This window comes from Ctenopharyngodon idella, chromosome 6, assembly GCF_019924925.1.
Source record: "Ctenopharyngodon idella isolate HZGC_01 chromosome 6, HZGC01, whole genome shotgun sequence".
NCBI lineage: Eukaryota > Metazoa > Chordata > Actinopteri > Cypriniformes > Xenocyprididae > Ctenopharyngodon > Ctenopharyngodon idella.
The window spans coordinates 33,842,064-33,864,837 of record NC_067225.1 but is presented as its reverse complement, the minus strand read 5'-3'; the positions used below and the strand labels follow the sequence as shown (position 1 = coordinate 33,864,837).

The window sequence follows — 22,774 nt, the reverse complement described above, 5'->3', positions numbered from 1 at the left end:
GCAGATATTTAGCAGACCGTCTACAAAATATATAGTTCACATTCACAAAAAAAGCGTACTTCCATGTTGAGTAAGAAGGTGAACACCTCACGGTCTCCCGTTCATTAGTGTCAGATTACATGTGGTGTCTAACATGACTAACATCCACCGAGGGAGGACTAGTGCTTTCTTCCCCAGAGAAAACCAGAATACTCCAGCACCCGCTGCATTAAACTTTTACAAAGGTTACAATCAGTGTAGAGACTCCAGGACTCCACTGTGTGTGTGTGTGTGTGTGTGTGTGTGCGTGTTCTGCCCAACCTCTATTCTGTGGGTTTTTATGGTTGTGGTTGTAAAACTGTGTTTTTTGCCCCCGTGTGGAGTCCAGCGATGAGACGGCGGTGTGAGGAGCACAAGTCAAGTGTCTGACTGAGATTCGGTGGAAGCGAGTGTGAGATGATGGTGATTCGTGGCGGAGACGGTCTCTGGTGGAAATCTCAGCACGCCTGCTATCTGTAGGGAGCATCTTTGACTTGATGATCCTGCTCATCGCTGATGTCGACGCTCTCTCTCTCTCTCTCTCTCTCGCCCCCCAGAGAGCTCGCTGCTACCTGTCACTGTTTCTGCCTGCAGGCAGCTGAACCAGGGAAGGGGAGGGGGACCCGGCTGTCACCGTGCCCGCTGGAAGAGTCACCTTTCTGGGATATGAATCCTAATGAGGTGGGGGGGAAGCCAAGACAGATGGGGAGAAGTGGAGGTCTGACAGGCCAGCGTACCGCTGAGCTGCCAGATTATTTTTGGTCATTTATAACTATAGTTACTTAAAAATACTGTGCTATGAATCCAGCAGAGGCACAACAGAGGCTCGGTCAAAAACCCCATGACACGTGTTCATCTGAGGACTTGTAAAAGGTCACTCTGATGGAAATCATCATATAATTCAGTGAAAGTAGCATTCAAAAGATTGGGGTTTGTAAAGGTTTTTTTTTGTATATTTGTGAAAGAAGTCTCTTCTGCTCACCAACTGCTCAACATTTATTTTATCAAAAATACAGTAAAAATTGTGAAATATTATTCCAGTGTAAAACAGCTGTTTTCTATGTGAATATATAGTAAAATGTAATTTATTCCTGTGATCAAAGCTGAATTTTCAGCATCATTACTCCAGTCTTCAGTGTCACATGATCCTTCAGAAATCATTCTAATATGATGATTTGCTGCTCAAGAAACATTTATGATTATTATCAATGTTGAAAACAGTTTCATATTTTTGTGGAAACCGTCATACATTTTATTTTTCCGGATTCTTTGATAAATATAAAGTTCAAAAGAACTGCTTTTATTTGAAATAGAATCTTTCGTAACATTATAAATGTCTTTACTGTCACTTTTGATCAGTTTCTTGATGAATAAAAGTAATATGTTATAAAATATATGTATATTATTAAAATGTATATAAAAGAGTGGTTAGGCAAAATCTTTGAATATATTATTTTAATTATATTTAATATGTTACTATTATTTGTTATAATTATTATCATTTATATTAATGTATTTAAGTATTTAATTATAATTATATCATTTATATATTGTAAAATTATATATATATATATATATATAATTTTTTATTATATATACACACATAATTATATATATAAAATATAATATATTTTTTAGTAATTTTATAAATAATATACCACATGATATAATGAAACATGGTGTGTATATATATATATATATATATATATATTCACACACAAACAGACACATATAATTCATATATATCATAATGATTGCCCAAGGATCCATGAGGTTGTACTCTATACCTGCTCCAAGTCTCCATTATGTGAAGATCTGCTTCTTGAAGATTCGCTCTGAAACACATGGAAGTATCACCGATTAATGAGAAAAAATTGTGCAGAAATCACTTCTCTCTCCTGTCAGCGCGATATAATATAATCTCATTCCTCTACTTCTACCTGACACCCATTACATGTCTGTCTCTCAGCCAGTGAGATATCGGCCTGAATCGCATTAAAATGACAAAGATATAATCATAATTCCTCTAAACATCCCAGTCCTGCAGTACTGCACACCGCCGAATCCATCTGAACAAACACAACTATATGACAGGCTCCCCAATCATATTAGTCGGCCGTAGCAGGATGAATACACACAAGAAACACACATGGCCAGCGGGGGAAATGAAGGGTTTTACACAAACAAAAGCTCTCGTTAGAGATGTGTGGCCGGTGTCACCTCATCAAGGGAATGTTGCTGAGCCTAGAGACACACATTCTAGCAAACACAAACACGTACGTGCAGAATATACACATTTGTAGATTTTACAGTATGTTTTGTGAAGTCTTGTGCATGTATATGTTTGGGCGTTTTTCCAGATTTTTCAATCGGATAGTTGTTTTCTTTACAGTTACATTTAAGGGGTGATGCTTAAAGTCACCATGAAATCAAAACTGACATTTTTTTATGGAAAATTAGAGTGTTTATTTTAAATGATTTATCAGTGCACATCATTATTGTGTTAAATTCATGTTCTTCATAATCTTGAATCAGAATATCTTTTGCTAAATATAAAGGTATTTTAAAGATTTTGAAGTGTCAAAAGGTCATTCGGTTTAACCGTTCAAAGGCCAATACAGCCATTTCATTTGTGATTAAAATATCTTAAAATGAAATAAATGTATATATTTTTTATTCTGGCATGATTTTATAACATCATATATCAATATAGTGTAAAATGGTGTTAAAATTATGTGTAGAAGTCGTTGCTTTGTTATGAGAAAGAATGTCCGAAAAAATGAACTTCATTGACATAATTTGGAGTAACCAATATAAAGGCACCATTTTGGATCAAGTCATGCGGTCAGTATCATGTGACAGGATGTGACATCATTCAGACACCTGCAAAGGACCACATGGACGTGAAGCAAAGTAACTCTCTCCTAACTATTTAAAAATTCATGTTTTCACTTGCTCATACGCATGTCCCGAAACATCAGGTCATTCGGTGCAACCGCTATAAAACATGGAAAATGTTGTAATATTTTAAAAACTTGTACTAAATATAAAATGTTTGATTGTCCTTTTGCTAGCTAGCTAGATATCAGCCTGTTAGCACTGTTTGAAAATATCGTCATTCGGTGTAACCAAAAGTGTCATTTGGTAAAACCGAAATTTTGGTTAAACCGAAAGACAAATTTTTTGGTGACAAATTTTGTCCATCTTGTAAAAAATGACAGTGTTAATTATTTATAAAAACCACATAATCTCATTTTATCACTTAATAAAACTTCAAAATTAATTATATCTCCATTATGTTTTTGTTTTTTTCACTTTGAAAACCTTATTCGTCAATGACCCATATATACATCGTTCATGAAACTTTTGGATGTAGTAATAGCAGGTGTAAATGGCGCCTTTTGTTTTGTAGTCTGTCTCATATTTCTTTTATATCTTTAAATACATATATCTTCAACTGGGAAATGTTTTTAAAAGGAGAAAATTCTTGCTGGAACTTGATTATGTGACTCTAAACTCGCCATTTGTCCAATAACAGCCCGGAGGAAAGTGTAAACAGGAAGGCCCTTTAATATTAAACAGTTTTTATTCTGAAAACAAATGAAATGAACTGCCCAGCAACTTGCAGTGTTGTTCTCTTTCCTAATCGATAATGCTGATAGTTTATATTATCATAAGTTAAAGGTCAGCAAAATGCTAATGTAAGTTTCTCATCAAAACTGAGCCGGCGTGCAGAATCACAAAACCATTCATTTTATTTCACTTCAGGTATAAAGAACATTAATGTTTATCAAGGATTCGCCTTTAAAAATTCATTTACATCGTTCAAACTTTCAGGTGTGTTTCTTTCTCTAGCTACGACAACTGCAAACCAAAATAGTGACTTTTTGTACAGTTCTCAGCTAGATATATATGAAAAAACCTAGCAATCTCGGTTATATGACAGGTGGACTATAGATTTTAAGGACACTGTACGCTCTCTGATTTGTGTTCTTCTAAAGTGAATCTGGCTTGTTCTGTTCTTAAATTGTGCTGATGTAATTAGCAATTTAGCTTTGTCATTGTGATTTACTGTTTGTTGCTTTCTCTCTGCTGGCGACAGTGGAAGTCTAAACAAAGAATCTTTACCACAGTGTAATTTTCTATTAACAGACGACAGAATCTAAGCACCTTCAGCACTGCACTAACGGTAAATAAGTCAATACATGCATGGATGTTCAGTTGTTCAATTAAATGAACTTTTTTTTTTGCTTGACACATTATTATTTATTTATATCTATAATATTCTTAAAGCTGTTCCAGCTAACAGGGAACGTTCTCAGAACGTTCTGGCAAAGTTCTCTCGCTCTTCAAGTAATGTAACTAGAAAGTTATCTGGTCTTTAGTAACGTTCTCAAAACATTAGCACAAAAACGTTATTTAGTACGGAGCCCTGCACATGACATGCAGACGAAAATATATATGTCGTGGCCATGAATTAAGAACTCGTTCTCTTGTTTTAGTAAATTGTGGCCATGATATACTAATTCGTTCCCTCGTTTTACTATATCGTGCGCACAATATAAATCGTTACCTCGTTTTAAGTAAATCTTGTAAAACAAGGGAACGAATTATTATATCGTGCGCACAATTTAGTAAAAAGAGGAAACAAATTATTATATTGTGCGCCCAATACAATAATTTATTTCCTCGTTTCACAAAATCTTGCGCACAATATTATAATTCATTCCCTCGTTTTACTAAATCGTACGCATATTATAATTATTCGTTCCCTCATTTTAGTAAATCGGCGATGTTGTACTAATTCGCTCCCTCGTGTTTTAACAAATCGTTCCCACAACTTACTAATACATCAGCACGTTTTACTAATTCGTTCCCTAGTTTTATTAATTTGTGTGCACAACATAATTTGTTCCCTCTTTTTACTAAATTGTACGCTCAATATAATTCATTCCCTCATTTTACTAAACTGGCGCATGATATAATACTTCATTCCCTCGTTTTAGTAAATCGTGGCCATGTCGTAATTCGCTCCCTCATTTTAACAAATCGTTCCCACGACTTACTAATACGTCAGCACGTTTTACTAATTCGTTCCCTAGTTTTATTAAATCGTGCACACAATATAATTCGTTCCCTTGTTTTACTAAATCGTACGCTCAATATAATAATTTGTTCCCTCGTTTTAGTAAATCACGGCCATGTTGTACTAATTCGCTTCCATGTTTTAACAAATCGTTTCCACGACTTACTAATACGTCAGCACGTTTTACTAATTCGTTCCCTAGTTTTATTAAATTGTGCGCATAATATAATTCGTTCCCTAGTTTTATTAAATCGTGCGCATAATATAATTTGTTCCCTTGTTTTACTAAATCGTACGCTCAATATAATAATTTGTTCTCTTGTTTTAGTAAATCACGGCAATGTTGTACTAATTCGCTCCCTCATTTTAACAAATCATTCCCACGACTTACTAATACATCAGCACGTTTTACTAATTCGTTCCCTAGTTTTATTAAATTGTGCGCACAATATAATTTGTTCCCTTGTTTTACTAAATCGTACGCTCAATATAATAATTCGTTCCCTAGTTTTATTAAATCGTGCACACAATATAATTCGTTCCCTTGTTTTACTAAATCGTACGCTCAATATAATAATTTGTTCCCTCGTTTTAGTAAATCACGGCCATGTTGTACTAATTCGCTCCCATGTTTTAACAAATCGTTTCCACAACTTACTAATACTCAGCACGTTTTACTAATTTGTTCCCTCGTTTTACTAAATCATGCTCAATTTGTTCTCGTTTTCATGCGCAAATCAAAACAAGGGAGCGAATTAGTACAACATGGCCACGATTTAGTAAAATAAGGGAACGAGTTAGTAAAACATGCTGACGTATTAGTAAGTCATGGGTAGAATTTGTTAATTCGCGGCCATGATATACTTATTTTTTCCCCTCACGTCATGTGCGGGGCTCCGTAATTTAGATGTTGTTCATGGAGCATTTTTTATGTTTTAGTTGGACGTTCGTCTTGCATTTTTAAATGTTACTAGTTTCAGAACGTTCAGAGAACATTCAAAAGTAACATTCCCATAATGTTTGAAGAATGATAAAATGGAATGTTCCTTTAACGTTCACACAACTAAGAAAAACTGTTTTTGACATTTTGAATGCTCAGAGAACATTTTCATAACTTAACGGGAACATTAGCAAAACGTTCTTAGAACATATTTTTGTTAGCTGGAGTAAGTGTATGACAATGGTGGTGGATTGCTTATTTAGATGAACAAACTATGGATGAATAATCTCATTTCAGGAAGTAGAATGAAGTTTAAAGGCTTCTCTTAAAGTCTGGGATCTTAAAGCTCCTCCAGATGCTTCATTGACCTGTAGAGATTCTGACCTTCTACTGTAATTGATATTAGCTAGAAAATGTGTTGTGTTCTGGTCCTTTAGATTTTAAGTGCCTATGCTATTCAAAGAGCAGAAAAACTATGATTAAATATTGCATGTTTGCTTTTGTTTACAGTTATTCTATTGCTGACTCTACATTTAAAAGGTAAAAAAAATCAATAGAGCGATTGTTGTGCATGATGACGTGGATTGTTATGATGATCGGTTGTGTCAGAAATGTTCTGCTCTTTAGTATTTGTCTGTTCGTATATTTTACTGACCGTGTGATAAAGGCGAACTCTCTCATCATGTCGTTCCAGAATGAGTGCGTTGATTTGCAGAGAAGAAGAGAGCGAAGTGGAAAGACGAGTGGAGATGTGAGAAAATTGCGCTCATTTTCCCCGGGCATGTTCATTCATTTGTGCTAAAGCGCGCGGCGTAGTTCTCTGAGAAATAGAAAGCGCGCGCTTTAGCAGCCCGCCAAATTCACCTGCCAACTTCAATACTGCACAAGCCGCTGGATCGCAATGGAAACGAAACCAACGGAACATTTATTTCGATGCTCCAAAAAATATGTATCCATGAAGGCAATTTACTTAGAAAATGTGCTAAAACTGTGGAAGTGTGGAAGATTTTCACCTTCTTGGTGTTCTTGTTCTTGTCAGTGAGGAAGGCGTTGGTTGCGTTCTGCTTAAATGCATATTTTAGTAGGCTATCTCTTTACAGTTCCATCAATCATTTTATCTCACAATTATGCATAGTCGTGCGGTCATTTAAAGGGATAGTTCACACAAAAATGAAAATTCTGTCATTAATTACTCGCCCTCATGTCGTTCCACACCCGTAAGACCTTCGTTCATCTTCAGAACACAAATTAAGATATTTTTGATGAAATCCGAGAGATTTTTTTTTATCCTCAATTGAAAGCAATGAAATTACCACATTCGAGGTCCAGAAAAGTAGTAAAAACATCGTTAAAATAGTCAACATGACTGCAGTGGTTCAACCTTAATGTTATGAAGCGACGAGAATACATTTTGTGCGCAAAAACAAAACTAAAATAAATTTGTGTCTCCCCTGTCATTCTGTTATTGCAGCAGGTTCTAGTCAGAACGCTGGCTCATTATTGGCACGCATGCGTCGTGCTGATCATGTGACCAGAACCGGCCAATACTGAGCCAGCGTTCGGACATAAACACGGAAGCTCTGCAATGTAAATAACATAGCAGAATGACAGGGGAGAGATGAATTTGTTGAATAAAGTCGTTATTTTAGTTTTGTTTTTGTGCACAAAAAGTATTTTCGTCTCTTCATAACATTAAGGTTGAACCACTGCAGTCACATGACTGTTTTAATGATGTTTTTACTACTTTTCTGGACCTTGAATTCCATTGCTTTCAATGAAGGATAAAAAAAACCTCTCGGATTTCATCAAAAATATCTTAATTTGTGTTCTGAATATGAACGAAGGTCTTACGGGTGTGGAACGACATGAGGGAGAGGAATTAATGACAGAAATTTCATTTTTTGGGTGAACTAACCCTTTAATTGCAAGTCGAGGTTCAGATGTTGTCTGTCAGTCATTCGCAAGGGGGCGATGAAGGGCTTCAGTGGTTGCATATGATATGCATCTATCAGATGTGCAACATGGACATGAACTTTGAGGCGTTTCTGAATTGTTAGTGTGCGTTACAGGCTACTATACACAGCTTTATTTCCTCTCCAATCCCTGCAAGATTGCATGCATTCTGGTGGGGGGAAAAAATGCCAGAAAAAATAAATAAATAAATAACGTTCGCCCTACTTCCAAATTCCCTCTCACTCTCTCTCAGTCTCTCCATGTACGTTTTTATGTGTTTATGCGTAAGCGATGCTTTTAATTATGTCACATTGATAAGAAAAAGAAAACTAGCCTACTATTTATTCCGAACGGAGCGCGTCTCGCGCTCACGGCACAGATTGCGCGTTTCATATTTTAACAGCGCGAGCAGCTGTGAGACAAGATGCACTTTAAAGCCATTCAAAATTAAAATCGCCTTCGGGAAGATTTGTTACATGCTGTAAACTCTTTCATGCTCTTTGTACATCGCTTTCCGGCCAAATTGGTACAATCACGTCTGCGACACGCTGAACTCAGGAAAACTTTTCACTGAATGGAAAATAATAAGTGCGCCAACTTCTGGCACCCGCGCGCACGTATGATAAAAGACGCACGAGAGGTTGGCTTGACCTGTTGGCTTTTGGAATCGATATTCACACGTTCAGCTGTTAAACGCGCGCGCGCACGAGAGAGAGAGAGAGAGAGAGAGAGAGAGAGAGAGAACGAAAAGAACAAGACGCAAAGTCTACGCTGGGCGTGCGCTTTCGAGTGAGAGAGAGACAGCAACACAGTTTCTTTTTTAAACACCAAACGGGCGCGGTAATGAGGGCATTAGGCGCGAACGCCAGCTGACAGCAGAAGTTGCCACCGTTCCCACACCAACTTTTCACCTCCGTAACACCCGAAACCCGCGAATGGATGTGCACTTCACTAATGACAAGGACTCCGAGAGCTGAGCCGCCTTAATAACTCAGAGAGCGCTGGCTTATTGTTACAGTCTGCTAAAGCACCTGCCTCGAGCTCTTTCCCCTCGGATGGTTTTTGGTTGGTGATTTGTGTCCGGTATATGTTTGCTCAACGGGACTAGTGTTCTCCTGGAGGTCGAGATGAGGCTGCTCTGCTGGAGCGTTCTGCTGCTCATCCAATGGATTCTGAGAAAGGTATGAAGCTCGTTTCTGTGAGTTTAGCATCTGTAGATGTGACAGATGTGATGCAAACTTGGAGATGAAGCGTTATGGGCTACTTTGCAAATCGTAAATGTATTGTTTTTGCGCTTTTCTTTTAAAAAAAACACACACAAAGCAGAAAAATCACTGATTTCAGCTGAAATGCAGTCAAAATCTCCTAATAACTTTAATATTCTGAGGATGTAGTTCACTTAAGCTCTTAAAAATAAAGTTTCTTAATTTGCATCGATGGTTGCATGACAACCTTTCCATTGCACAAAAGGTTCTTCAAAACAGAGTTCTTTTAAAAATAATCACACAACCAAAAATGATCCTGCGAAATTGGAACCTTTATTTTTAAGAGAGTGCTGTTTTTAAATATTCATATTTTATTAGCACAGAGTTCATGTACTGTAAAGTGCATATGTGTGTGTGTGTGTGTGTTAGAGCAATGTGAATCTCTCTTGGAAACAATTTAAATCGATGCCATATACACAGTATCAATATAACATATATTTTTTCTGGTCACATTCTTATGCAGAATCATGTCTCAGAGTATAATATGTAATAAAGTCTCATAAACAGGCTGTGTGAGAAAATGCTGGGTTGTTTCAACCCAAATTTGGGTCAAATATGGACAAACCCAGCCATTGGGTTAAAAATGTAATTAAAAAATGTAACCCAATGATCAGGTTTGTCCATTTTGTCCATTAACCCAGCATTTTTTTTAGAGTGCACTCATCTGACTGGCTTTGCCGTGGCCTGATGTGAATAATATCTCCTATATATATATTTTATTTTCACCTTCATGCATGAAGCTGGAGAACGGTTTCCGGTAGCTGTTTAGAAATGAAATAAAATCATGCTGCTGATAATAACACCATTCTTTTTTTGAGAAGACCGGCAAAACAGCTTTTTGATGGGTGACCTGAAATAAAACATTTTATGATGAAGTTTCGTCATCTGATGTTAACAAAAAAAAAAAAAAAAAACGTATTTCTGACAACTTGACTTAAAAGCATTTTTATCTTGAAAAGGCTATACTTTCCTCTGCTTGTCAAACACTTATTCACTGAGGAGTCAAACACACAATCACACACTCACAGTCTCAAAAACAGAGGCGAAGGCCGGTTTTTGGGGTTGGGCATGTGCAGTTTATTAGGGGCATTTTTATAAGGCAACCGCCATCTTATTGATGATCCCATTACCTCCTTCTGTAAGTGTGATCATGTCATAATGACCCAACAGTAAATCGCAGTCATGTATCACACTCTTGCAGACAGAGCGGAGAAATATGGCTCAAATCTTTTATGCTTGCACGGGTCTGCTTTATTAATGTCTTTATTCTCTTCTCCACATTTGTCCAATATAATCTCATTTTTTAATGTGACTCATTTTTAGGGATCAAAGATCCATACCTCATGCACTGAGTGATTATTAAAGCATATTTTACGTTTTTATAGCAGCGCATGTCGAAAGGCTGTAAAATCCATCTCTTGATGTTTGTTCCCTCAATGCAACTGTGCATATAAAACGTCTTCGAATTGCACGTATTTTAAGCTGGTTTGCGAGGCCCGTCACATGTCATAAGTGTGCTCAGTGGAACGGTGTGTTAGTGCATTGTGAAATGAATGCTGTCTTATCCGCTTCTAATAAATGGATCCAATTTACAAAGCTGCATGTATTTAAAAAAAAAAAGTTGCACCAGCAGGAGGTTCTTCTCACCCACTCCGTTCAAACCCCACCCGCTTACTTGTGTAATCCATCATATTAATGATAAAAGCAATCGTATTACTGACTCCAGCCTGAGTGCTGCCTTTATTTCAGAATTTAATGTCTAATCTTTGATGATTGATATGATAAGAGGATATTGTGTTCCTATTAAAGAACAGTGCTTAATGTAGTCATGTTTTTTTTCACAGTAGTCTATCAGAAGGGTTTGCCTTTTTATGCTCTTTTGCACGCTTTGATTGACAGGTGATGGAAGCTGAACGTTATTAGATGGCGGGGTTGTGATGGTTAAGGAAAGCGTAATGACGATGATATGATTTAAGGCTGTACTAAAGAGGTGTCATTTTGCATACACACGTGTTTGTGTGTGTGTTATTATTATGCATTCATTAAAAAACAGTAATTCCTTATTGACATCACTGTTTTGCTGGATCTTAGACTGCTGTGTTTTGTGGTTTTAGTGTTATTCACTAATGATGATGTGTCGTCTGATTGACAGTGTCTTGAGGTTAATGAATGCAGTGAATAAACAGATCTCGGTTGACTGAAGCCTGCAATTAAAGTGAATTATTGGGGAAGCCCTGCGCTGTGGTTTTCATATTGACGCAGCAGTTAAGTCTTTATGTGGATTTGTCTCACTTAAACCGTGTTCTAACCAGGCGCGACACGATTCCTGCGACAAGTAATTCATCTGTCCACTCTGAAAGCCATTAGCTGATGTGTAAGAGCACAACCGTGACCGCGGTCACTTAAATTCATTCATAAACGAACCACTCATAAAGCATTGTTGATGACGTAATCAAATCAGCTGCAGTGGTATACAATAAAAAGCCATTTATTGTAATAATAAAAAATTACAAAAAAAATTTTTTGTATATTTAAATATATTTTATAATATATTTAAATATTTATACAAATTTTGTAATGTTTTTATTCTTATAATAAATGGCTTAAAATTTATAGTTTTATTTTTATTGTGAGATTTTTATTATGAGAGTGTTGAGAGACTCGATTACATCATACGCAGTGAATCATGGTCACTGTTGTACTCTATATATCGAGTGCAACAGTCAGTTCCGGAAGTAAAAACTGTTCAAAATTATCCTTAGAGAAGGTTATTTTTAACAATAACTTATAAACCTTTTAAGACATCCTTACTGCGAGCTACAAGGTTGTTAATCTACACTCTAAAAATGACAATGGACAAACTTTTAACCCAGCGAATGGGTTGTTTTACCCTAGCAAATTGTATGTTTTTAACCCAGCGAATAGATTGTTTTTAACCCAGCGAAAGTGATGTTTTAACCCAGCGAATGGGTTGTTTTAACCCAGTGAATGGGTTGTTTTAACCCAGCGAATTGGATGTTTTTAACCCAGCGACTAGGTTGTTTTAACCCAGCGAATTGGATGTTTTTTAACCCAGCGAATAGGTTGTTTTTAACCCAGCGAATGGGATGTTTTAACCCAGCGAATGGGTTGTTTTTAACCCAGCGAAAGGGATGTTTTAACCCAGCGAATGGGATGTTTTAACCCAGCGAATGGGATGTTTTTAACCCAGCGAATGGGATGTTTTAACCCAGCGAATGGGTTGTTTTACCCTAGCAAATTGTATGTTTTTAACCCAGCGAATAGATTGTTTTTAACCCAGCGAAAGTGATGTTTTAACCCAGCGAATGGGTTGTTTTAACCCAGTGAATGGGTTGTTTTAACCCAGCGAATTGGATGTTTTTTACCCAGCGACTAGGTTGTTTTTAACCCAGCGAATGGGATGTTTTAACCCAGCGAATGGGTTGTTTTTAACCCAGCGAATGGGATGTTTTAACCCAGCGAATGGGATGTTTTAACCCAGCGAATGGGATGTTTTAACCCAGCGAATGGGTTGTTTTAACCCAGCAAATTGGATGTTTTTAACCCAGCGAATGGGATGTTTTGACCCAGCGAATGGGATGTTTTTAACCCAGCGAATAGGTTGTTTTTAACCCAGCGAATGGGATGTTTTAACCCAGCGAATGGGTTGTTTTTAACCCAGCGAATGGGATGTTTTAACCCAGCGAATGGGTTGTTTTAACCCAGCAAATTGGATGTTTTTAACCCAGCGAATGGGATGTTTTGACCCAGCGAATGGGATGTTTTTAACCCAGCGAATAGGTTGTTTTTAACCCAGCGAATGGGATGTTTTAACCCAGCGAATGGGTTGTTTTTAACCCAGCGAATGGGATGTTTTAACCCAGCGAATGGGTTGTTTTTAACCCAGCGAAAGGGATGTTTTAACCCAGCGAATGGGATGTTTTAACCCAGCGAATGGGATGTTTTAACCCAGCGAATGGGATGTTTTTAACCCAGCGAATAGGTTGTTTTTAACCCAGCGAATGGGATGTTTTAACCCAGCGAATGGGATATTTTAACCCAGCGAATGGGATGTTTTGACCCAGCGAATGGGATGTTTTAACCCAGCGAATGGGATGTTTTGACCCAGCGAATGGGATGTTTTAACCCAGCGAATGGGTTGTTTTAACCCAGCGAATGGGATGTTTTGACCCAGCGAATGGGATGTTTTGACCCAGCGAATGGGATGTTTTGACCCAGCGAATGGGATGTTTTAACCCAGCAATTGGGATGTTTTAACCCAGCGAATGGGATGTTTTAACCCATTTTTTAAAAATTGCTTATTAATGTTCACCTTTTGATTATTATTGTTGCCTCTAGTAATTATGTGTCTGATTTTTAATTTCCAACCTATTTTGGGTTCATTTTAAGCCAGACATACAGTAATTTTTAAACAATAGTTGAGTTAAATAAAACTACCCAGCAGGTTGGGCAAACATTTAACCCAGCCGCTGGGTTAAAACAACCTAATCGCTGTGTTTGTCCATTTCCAACCCAACTTGAGTTGTATTTAACCCAGCATTTATTAGAGTGTAGCTGGTTGGCTTGGTTCATGGCTTATAACGCTTTAATCAAGACTTTAATGAATGAGAAATTAATGGAAAAAATACTCCCAGAACTGAAGAAGTGGGCGGGCACTAATGCGCTCTATAGTCATGTGGAAGAGGATTATGGACCAATGAGATGACAGGTTAGGACAAAACTTGGATGTACATAAAAAAGTCATGGCTGGCTAGTGTTCGGTGTTAGCATCATTTCAGATGATTTAAGAGCACAGCCGTTGACAGAAGTTTTAAATATAAATACCTGTGAGGTCTGGAGCGCGGTGCCGCTACATCACTTCAGCTGCGGCGAAGGCCCAGAGTAACAAGTGATTTCTTGTGTTCATTACATTATTTATTGCATGTCTACTTCATCAATAAATAAGACCAAGGCAAGTGATATAAATTGCCACATTCTCAGCAACATTTTTAAAGATGTGAAGTTCAGTTAAAAATACAGAAATGAATAATGATGGCTACGTTTACAAGCCCTCTTGAAGCAAAGCTGCCCAAGGTCTTTCTCAGCGACCACTTTATTCATCAAACCTCCCGTCAGCGTGACTGATGAAGCGCGCGAGGTGAGAAAAACAGACGAGAAGCTGCTGTCTGTTCAGGAACAGCTCCAGATTTCCTCAACTAACCTCTGCTTCTGTCTCCCCTAACGCGACCTTTACGGCAGAACCAATCTGACTCTAATTTATGCGCTAACTGCCCAATCAGGTGGCAGCAATTACCTCGGCCCGCCCACCAGCTGCCCGAGTGAACAGATGCACGTATTTTTCAGAGGAGGTAAATCAGATCTCCCCAGAGCAAGAGCGAGCGAGACGAAAGCACTGGGCTCGACATCAGACCTTCCTGCGAGTGCCAGGATCGGCCTCGTCCAGCTGCTGCCCTGCGCGGCGAGAGATCGGCCCTCTCGCTCTGTGTCGGGTCCAGCAGACGCACTCGGGCTCTGGCTTTAATCAGACTCAGGGATGTCGAGCTCCAGAATCCTTTCTTCACAGGCACTGCTCCAAACGAGGAGTCTTGTGACAATATTTGAGGGAATATATTTGATTTCTGTAGAATTAGTTAGTGGTTGACCACTATGGGTGGCCAGTGTTGAGATATATATATATAGTGCTGGATAGTAATGGATTACATGTAATCTGGATTACGTAATCAGATATATTACATTTTAAAATACTCATAATCAGACTACAGTTACGTTTTTGTTGATTACATGATTACTTAATATTCACAAAATGGCAGTAAATTATCTAGAATTCATTGATTCTCTCTAATTCTTCTTTTTTTGTCTTTTAAATGTTACTTTCTCAAAAGTTTTGTTGAATTGCTCACACAGACAAACTTCTAATCAGGTGACTATACTGTAATTACATGGAAAATTAAATGTTTATTTTTTAAATATATTTTTATTTTTTTATTTCTTATAATTTAACTTTTTTATGAATTAATTAATTAAGCTTTTCATAAATTTGGGGAATCCTGACATAATGTAATATTTAATACACTTCATTTTGTTGACAATCAATATGGTAAAAGATTATACTATTCATATTAATGTTATAAACAAGTTGGATCAAAAGTAATCTAAAAGTAGTCCGATTATATTACCTCAAATATGTAATGTAATAGATTACGTTACTAACTACAGTTTTTATGTAATTTCATGTCATTTGCATTCAGTAATGGACAAATTAATTTGTAAGTAATCTAAGCTGCTAAATTTCATAAGCACGTGATATTCTGAAGTAGAAAACTATGGAAGCTTGAAAAAAAAAAGTGACTTTTTCATCTCACAATTCTGACTTTTTTCTCAGAATTACGAGATATAAACTCACAGTTGCGAGTTATAAAGTCAGAATTGAGAGATAAATTCACAATTCTGAGAAAAAAATTAGAATTGCGAGTTTATAAAAGTCAGAATTGTGAGATATTGTGACCTTTTTTATTTTTTAATTTAGTGGCTGAAACAAACTTCCATAGAAAACTAAAATAGTATTTTATTGTAAAATATTAAAGCCAATAATCTTTATTTACAGCCTCTAAAAATCTTTTTTTTTTTTTTTTTTTAAATGCAATTGTTTTTGATCTAGCCATTTTGTAAAAGCCACTCAAGGTCATCTGGTACACTGATTTTACCAGGGTAAATGCATTCTGGTTCACCTCATGCATAAGAAAACCCCTTTATTGCACTATAAAAATTGGTATAGAAACAATTTTCACTCAGAAATTGCTAGTAAATGTCACAATTAATTACAAAGAAACTGCAAGTTTAGTAGTAGAAAAACTGAAATAGTATTTTACGTTTACATTTATATGCATTATTCAAAGCAACTTGCGTTGCATTCAAGATACACATTTACATTTTATCAGTTTTTGCTTTCCTGGGAATTGAACCCTTGACCTTGACGTCGCGAGCGCCACGCTCTACTGTTTTTTTCTTGTAAAACATAAAATCTATGTTGTGTTTACAATTTGGAAGGATCATGTTTTACAGTGTATATGAGCAGAAACTGCAGATTTTGTTCACTGTCCAGGTATTGACTGACACAGATGACCTCAAAAAGGCCAAATGTCATTTAATTAATCATCCCCTGTATCATTAGTAATAGAATGCAGCATTTGAATAAGAGATTTCTCATTCTGTACACATCTCAACATCACCAGTGGTTTAATAAACCAGCCCGTTGACTAGAGCTCCTCTGCTCTTCTGTTGGACTTTAGGCAGGAGTCTGATGATTTTGTGTGTGTGTGTGTGTTTTCACCTCGCCACCATTCACTCGAATGTCAAAAGTCACGGCACACGTCGCGTAACGGATGATACAGTTATGTTAAATTGTTCATTTTGCTGGCTCAAGCTTCTTGCACATTACATCTTCCAGACAAAGAGGGAGGAGATGCTAATAGATTATAATGTCTAAATGGGAATCAATTTGGAAATATTCCCAGCAACACTCCTAGCCTACAAAATGAAGTGTGCAACACGCTCATGAGAGAAACTGCTCTGAATGTGTTTGAAGCTGTAAAAACATAACAGTGAAATCTGCTAAGTTTCACTTTGATATCTCTGATTATATTAAGCAGAACTTGAACTGAATCAGTTAGTAGTATTTCTGTTATTTTTAGCTACAATTTAGTTCATTAATATATATATATATATATATATATATATATATATATATACGCTACCAGTCAAAAGTTTGGAAACATTACTATTTTTAATGTTTTTGAATGAAGTCTCTTATGCTCATTAAGGCTGCATTTATTTCATAATAAATGGAGAAAAAACAATAATATTGTGAAATATTATTACAAATTAAAATTATGGTTTTCTATTTTAATATACTTTAAAATATAATTTATTTCTGTGATGCAAAGCTGAATTTTCAGCATCATTACTCCGGTCTTCAGTGTCACATGATCCTTCAGAAATCATTCTAATATGATGATTTGATACTCAGTTATTATCAATGTTGAAAACAGTTGTGTTGCTTAATATTTTTTTGGAACCTGTGATACTTTTTTCAGGAATCATTGATGAATAAAAGGTTAAAAAGAACAGCATTTATTCAAAATATAAATCTTTTCTAACAATATAAATCTTTACTATCACTTTTTATCAATTTAACACATCCGTGCTGAATAAAAGTATTAATTTCTTTCAAAAAAAAGAAAGAAAAAAAATTACTGACCCCAAACTTTTGAACGGTAGTGTATATTGTTACAAAAGATTTCTATTTTAAATAAATGCTGATATTTTTTAACTTTTTATTCATGAAAGAATCCTGAAAAAGTATCACAGGTTATAAAATAATATTAAGCAGCACAACTGTTTCCAACATTGATAATAAATCAGCATATTACAATGATTTCTGAAGGATCATGTGACACTGAAGACTGGAGTAATATTATTAATATTTAATAATATATATAAATTATTTGGGTGAAGTTGTTGGTTTTATAGTGTTAAATTTAATGAAATATTTATAGTTATACAGGGACTGTGAATCTGAATCTTTTTTTGAACCGTTTCATTGAAATGACGTCTGGACTTCTCAACTCACTGTGAGACACATTCTCATCTAGAGGATCTTGTTTGACGATCGTCTCGCGCCGCTTAGCTGCATGTGTGGAATACAGTGAGACAAAAACAGTGTTGTTGTGTTTTGTCACAGCACTATTTGCTGGTAAATGTATCTTGTTACTGGAACATCAGCACTGTTTCTAAAACAGACGAGCTACACTCCTGGACTAATACTGTATGTTCGTAATATATTTATGATAATTTGACTGGCAATAAAATATTAAATATTAATAAAATAATGCTTTTTAGGCAATTAAACATGATAAGATTTTAACTTTAGTGGTAATAACACCATTACAGTTTGATTCACTTCCATGAATCAGTTCTATTGAATCAATTCACAACTCTGATTCAATCATTCCAAAAAATGTTTGCGGAAGTCAAAATGCTTTATACTTAAATTACTATGTTTTGTTATATTATTGCAAATACATAAACATATTTAAAAATTCCTCTGTAAATTTATGATTTTTTTTAACTTCTTGCATTTATGGTTGTGTGGTCAAAATAACAGTTGCTTTAACTGACAAAAAATATAATCATGAAGATATAGAGTGAATATTATCTACACTCTTAAAAATAAAGATTCCAAAAGTTGGAACCATCGAGGCCATTAAAGAAGCTTTATTTTTAAGAGCGCACAGGCTGAAGAATATTGAGATATAATGGTTTTCTCAGCCTCAGTATCTCCTGACACGCCCGCGAAGTGCAGAAACAAAAGGCGAAGGCGTTCACTGTTTAGCAGGTGGCGTTTTGTCAAGTCGGTTACAAGATGTTTAAAGGAGGACAAAGACTCCCATTACTGCACAATTACCAGCGTCGAGCTTCTGCCAGCGCGACCACAGCTTTGGTGCATGAAGACTTTCACAAGAGGCATTGAAGTGGAGGTTCTCTAACCGTAACTCGCTTTCATACATCGTCGTGAGGAAGAGAGAAAGGAATACGCTGGTGTTAAGGTCTCAGTCTGCGTTTGTCTCCGCGTGAGACGTTGATTTGAGTCTTTGTGTCTGTTTTGCATGTGATAATGAAGCCACTGGGAGAAAGGAAGAGGAACAGGGGGTGAGGTGAGACAACGATTGGCCATCGACCAAAAAGAAGCGGCGAGGTGGTACAGAGACACATCCGAAAACCTGCGATGAGCGTGAAAATGAAGCAGACGTAGAGTTGGAGATGATCTGTAGCGATGGTCAGTCCAAATGACCTGTGTTACGGGTCAAGAATGACCGGCCTTTTTGCTTTGTAAATCTCTCAAAATGCTACATTTTTCTTTAATTTGCACAGGTTTTGTATTTCCTTTTGGAACTGATTCATTGATCTGAAAAAAGATCACTCAAGCTCAGATCAATGAATCAGTTCCAAAAAGAAAAACAAAACCTGTGCAAACTGAAAGAAAACAAGTTGACAAAAAGATTGAATCCAATATTTGACGATAACACAGCATAACGAGAGATTTAACTGCTTCTGCATCACATGTTATATTTAAAAAGTTCAGATGGGAACAATCTCAGAAAGACTCAATGTCTGGAACAGAAGCAACTTTTACAAATAACAAATTAGCATGCTAAGCTAACTAGCATAAGACAACAAACACGAGCAAGGTCATATTCGGAGACGAATATCTCAGGAACGGTAGTGAATATCAAAAATTCATTCAGTCATTTCTGTGCGGGTCTGAGCCATTTTTCAGATCTCATGACCTGTAGGTGTCGCTGTTCCCAAATTTGGCATGGACCCTCAGATCATGGTTGCTATGAAGCGTACCAATTTTTGTTTCGATTGCTCAAAGTTTGGCCGACATACAGCATCTGAACCAGTTTTGGTTCGACCTCATTAAGTTTGTGACATAACTCTTAATCAAAGATGAATAAAAAATCTGTTCATTTCTGTGCAGTTCGTCTAAAGATCATCTGATTTGGACAAAATTGGACAAATTACGAAGGAGTTACTTAATGTAAGATGTTGAATGTGATCAGCATGATGACCCTTTGATTTTCTAGAACAAAGGGTTCAAAAGTTATAACCTTTAGAAAAGTGAATTTTTGAGCTGGTGGTGGCGCTATAGAGTTGGTCCTAGAGACTCCAAAATTGGTCAAATCACTATTCATTACTATCTCTACAATTGTGCCAAATTTCATTATTTTCTCATATTCCTTTCATAGGGTTGCCATAGGCTCCCATTCGGGAAGAAAAATAATAATGTGGAAAACTAACGGATAAAATAGGGGATTGGTCCCTAACAAGGTGGTGGTGGGGGGGGGAAGCCCAAAAGTTATACAAAAATATCCAAAAAACATTTGGGAAGTTGTTATACCTTATGTGAGCAAAGTCAGTAAGTTTTGGTCCAATGCAACTAGCATTTTCAGGAAAAAGAAAATCTTCTGTGGGTCAAAATGATCGAAACGCAACGTGAGGGTTAAGATTGCATCGCTGCCCTAGTTAGCAAGTCATCAGAGATACTGGTGGATTGGCATCAGTGTGTTTTCCTTTTCAACACACACACACACACACTCGCAAGCAGGAAAATAGTTCACATCAGCAGGGAGGCACATGTGCTGAACCGCATGCATGCAAGCGTCCTTGTCCACGAGTTTGACAGCGTGCCAAACCTGCACTGAAGACCGACCCGTCAACAGAAGCACCAGCAGATTTCCCATCATCACCTTGCGTTTCTGCATTTGTGCGATGTGTACGTGCCGACACCAGTGTTTTTAAACATGTCTGCATGCAGTGCAGCTAACCAAAAAAATTTACTTTAAAAAGTTTTGCCAACGTTGCCATTAAGTTATATTCTCTGAACATTCAAAATGTGTAGGTTTCAAAACATTCTTTCTTGGCTATGTGAACGTTAAAGGGTTAGTTCACCCAAAAATGAAAATTATCCCATGATTTACTCACCCTCAAGCCATCCTAGGTGTATATGACTATCTTCTTTCAGACCAACACAATCAGAAATATAGTTGAATATAGCTGCAAGCAGCGATTATCGGGGTTCAAACGCTTTAAGCATACATGTAACACGGTGTTATGTTTTATTTAGCAAGCATGTAATCACTTAGATCAGAAACTAATTTAGAGCCAATAAAGGCAATAAACACGTTTTTTTCACCTTTGTAACAGTTAAAGCGCCAGCTGTGGCCCGATGTCCATTAAAGTTTCCATGCTTCTTTAGAATCATGTGATGCATGTTCACACCCAATTTCATGAAGTTCTACACAAATCAGGCAGGAAGAGGGCCATGTGAAAGTTGGTTTTTGAAATAATCTCCAATATTTAATGAACGTTTCGATGGACGTAAATGGACGATGGACTTCGATGAGTAAAACAGGCCCAGTGAGTTTTGTTCCAATTGGCCTCCGTTAACCTTGTCCAATAGCTGCTCAAACTTCATTGGCCGCCGCCAGCCGAGTTTTTCGAGATACGTGAATGTCTTCAGTCTTGGCACCTTGGATAAAGACACCACATGCCAATTTTCAAGTCAATCAGACTAAAGGCAGGAACACACCAAGCCGACGGCAATGAACTAGTGGCGACGAAAGCAGACTGCGGGGTTGGCTCACGTCGGCAGTGTCTGGGTCCAGAGTTGTCCTGACACACCAAACCGACGCTCGACAGCCGACAGTGTTGTTCTGCGCCTGCGTAAAATGAAATGCCTTTCCATACCAGCAGGTGGCAGTAGCTGAACAGCCAATCAGAATGATCAGATGGCCTGACAGACCGACGAGCTCCGACGGCGATTCAACATGTTGAATCGACCAAAAAGCAGTTGCGCAGTTATAGCCATATAGTTTTTTTTCCATGTTATAATGCCACCAAGTGGCCAGTCACCATGTCCATTTTAACACGACCACAGAATGAGCTCTTACATAAGTGTGCCAAGTTTGGTGAAAATATCTCATTCCGTTCACGAGTTATAGCCATTTTGGTAAAAGTGGCTCCGCCCACTTCAAATGTTTTGACGGCCCTTAGAGACCGTGAATCGAAATTTCAACTTTGTTTTTGAGAATTATTGACAATCAGACTCCAGAGAATTTTGCTGCACAGGTTTGGTTCCGATTGGTCAAAAACCTAGGACTAGTTCGCAAAAGTAGGTTTTTCAAAAAATCCAAAATACCCAAAAATAATTGGATCGGCGACAATCGATGAAGGCATGCATTTTGTCCGATTTGAGCCAAGGATTCCAACGATATAAGACACTTGTAGACGGTGTGAGTACTACCAGCCCTCAAAGTTTCAAGTCTCTGTGACTTACGGTTTGTTCTGCCCGATCACTTTTAGGGAGAATGATGATCCTTGTAAAATTTAACAATTACAATAGAGTTTCAGCGCTACGTGTTTGAACCCCTAAAACTATTCTGGCTCTTCCAAGCTTTATAATGGTAGTGAATGGGAGTGCGAAAGCTAGTTATTATAGTTAATAAAGTTAAATATGGATATTTTTCTTACAAAAACCGATCGCTTTGCTTCAGAAGGCCTTTATTTTGGGGCTTCAATATCCCCCCCATTCACTACCATTATAAAGCTTGGAAGAGCCAGGATATTTTTAAATATATCTCTGATTGTGTTGGTCTGAAAGAAGATAGTCATATACACCTAGGATGGCTTGAGGGTGAGTAAATCATGGGATAATTATAATTTTTGGGTGAACTAACCTTTTAAGGGAACATTCCATTGTATCATTCTTCAAACATTATTGGAATGTTACTTTTGAATGTTCTCTGAAACAAGTAGCAACATTTAAAAAACGTTTTGAGAAAGTTTATAACTTTAAACGAACATTCTATTAACATTACTGGAAGAACGTTTGTTCATAACTTTGAAAGAACCTTGTCAGAACGTTCCCTG

The 22,774-nt window shown here is 37.0% G+C and overlaps 1 protein-coding gene across 5 annotated transcripts in view; it reads left to right on the top strand.

Annotated features, from left to right (window-relative positions):
• The window catches only part of LOC127513884 (neurexophilin-2), a 201,389-nt gene that overhangs the window by 128,837 nt on the left and 49,778 nt on the right, over positions 1 to 22,774 (top strand). The window contains exon 1 of one of the 5 annotated variants that reach the window (XM_051896024.1): positions 8,757 to 9,178. The exons of the other annotated variants lie outside the window; for them this stretch is intronic. Within the exon in view, the coding sequence (XP_051751984.1) occupies positions 9,125 to 9,178 (54 nt within the window). The 5' untranslated portion in view covers positions 8,757 to 9,124. Of the gene's footprint in view, positions 1 to 8,756; positions 9,179 to 22,774 lie in introns of those variants that run through there. 5 annotated transcript variants of the gene reach the window in all.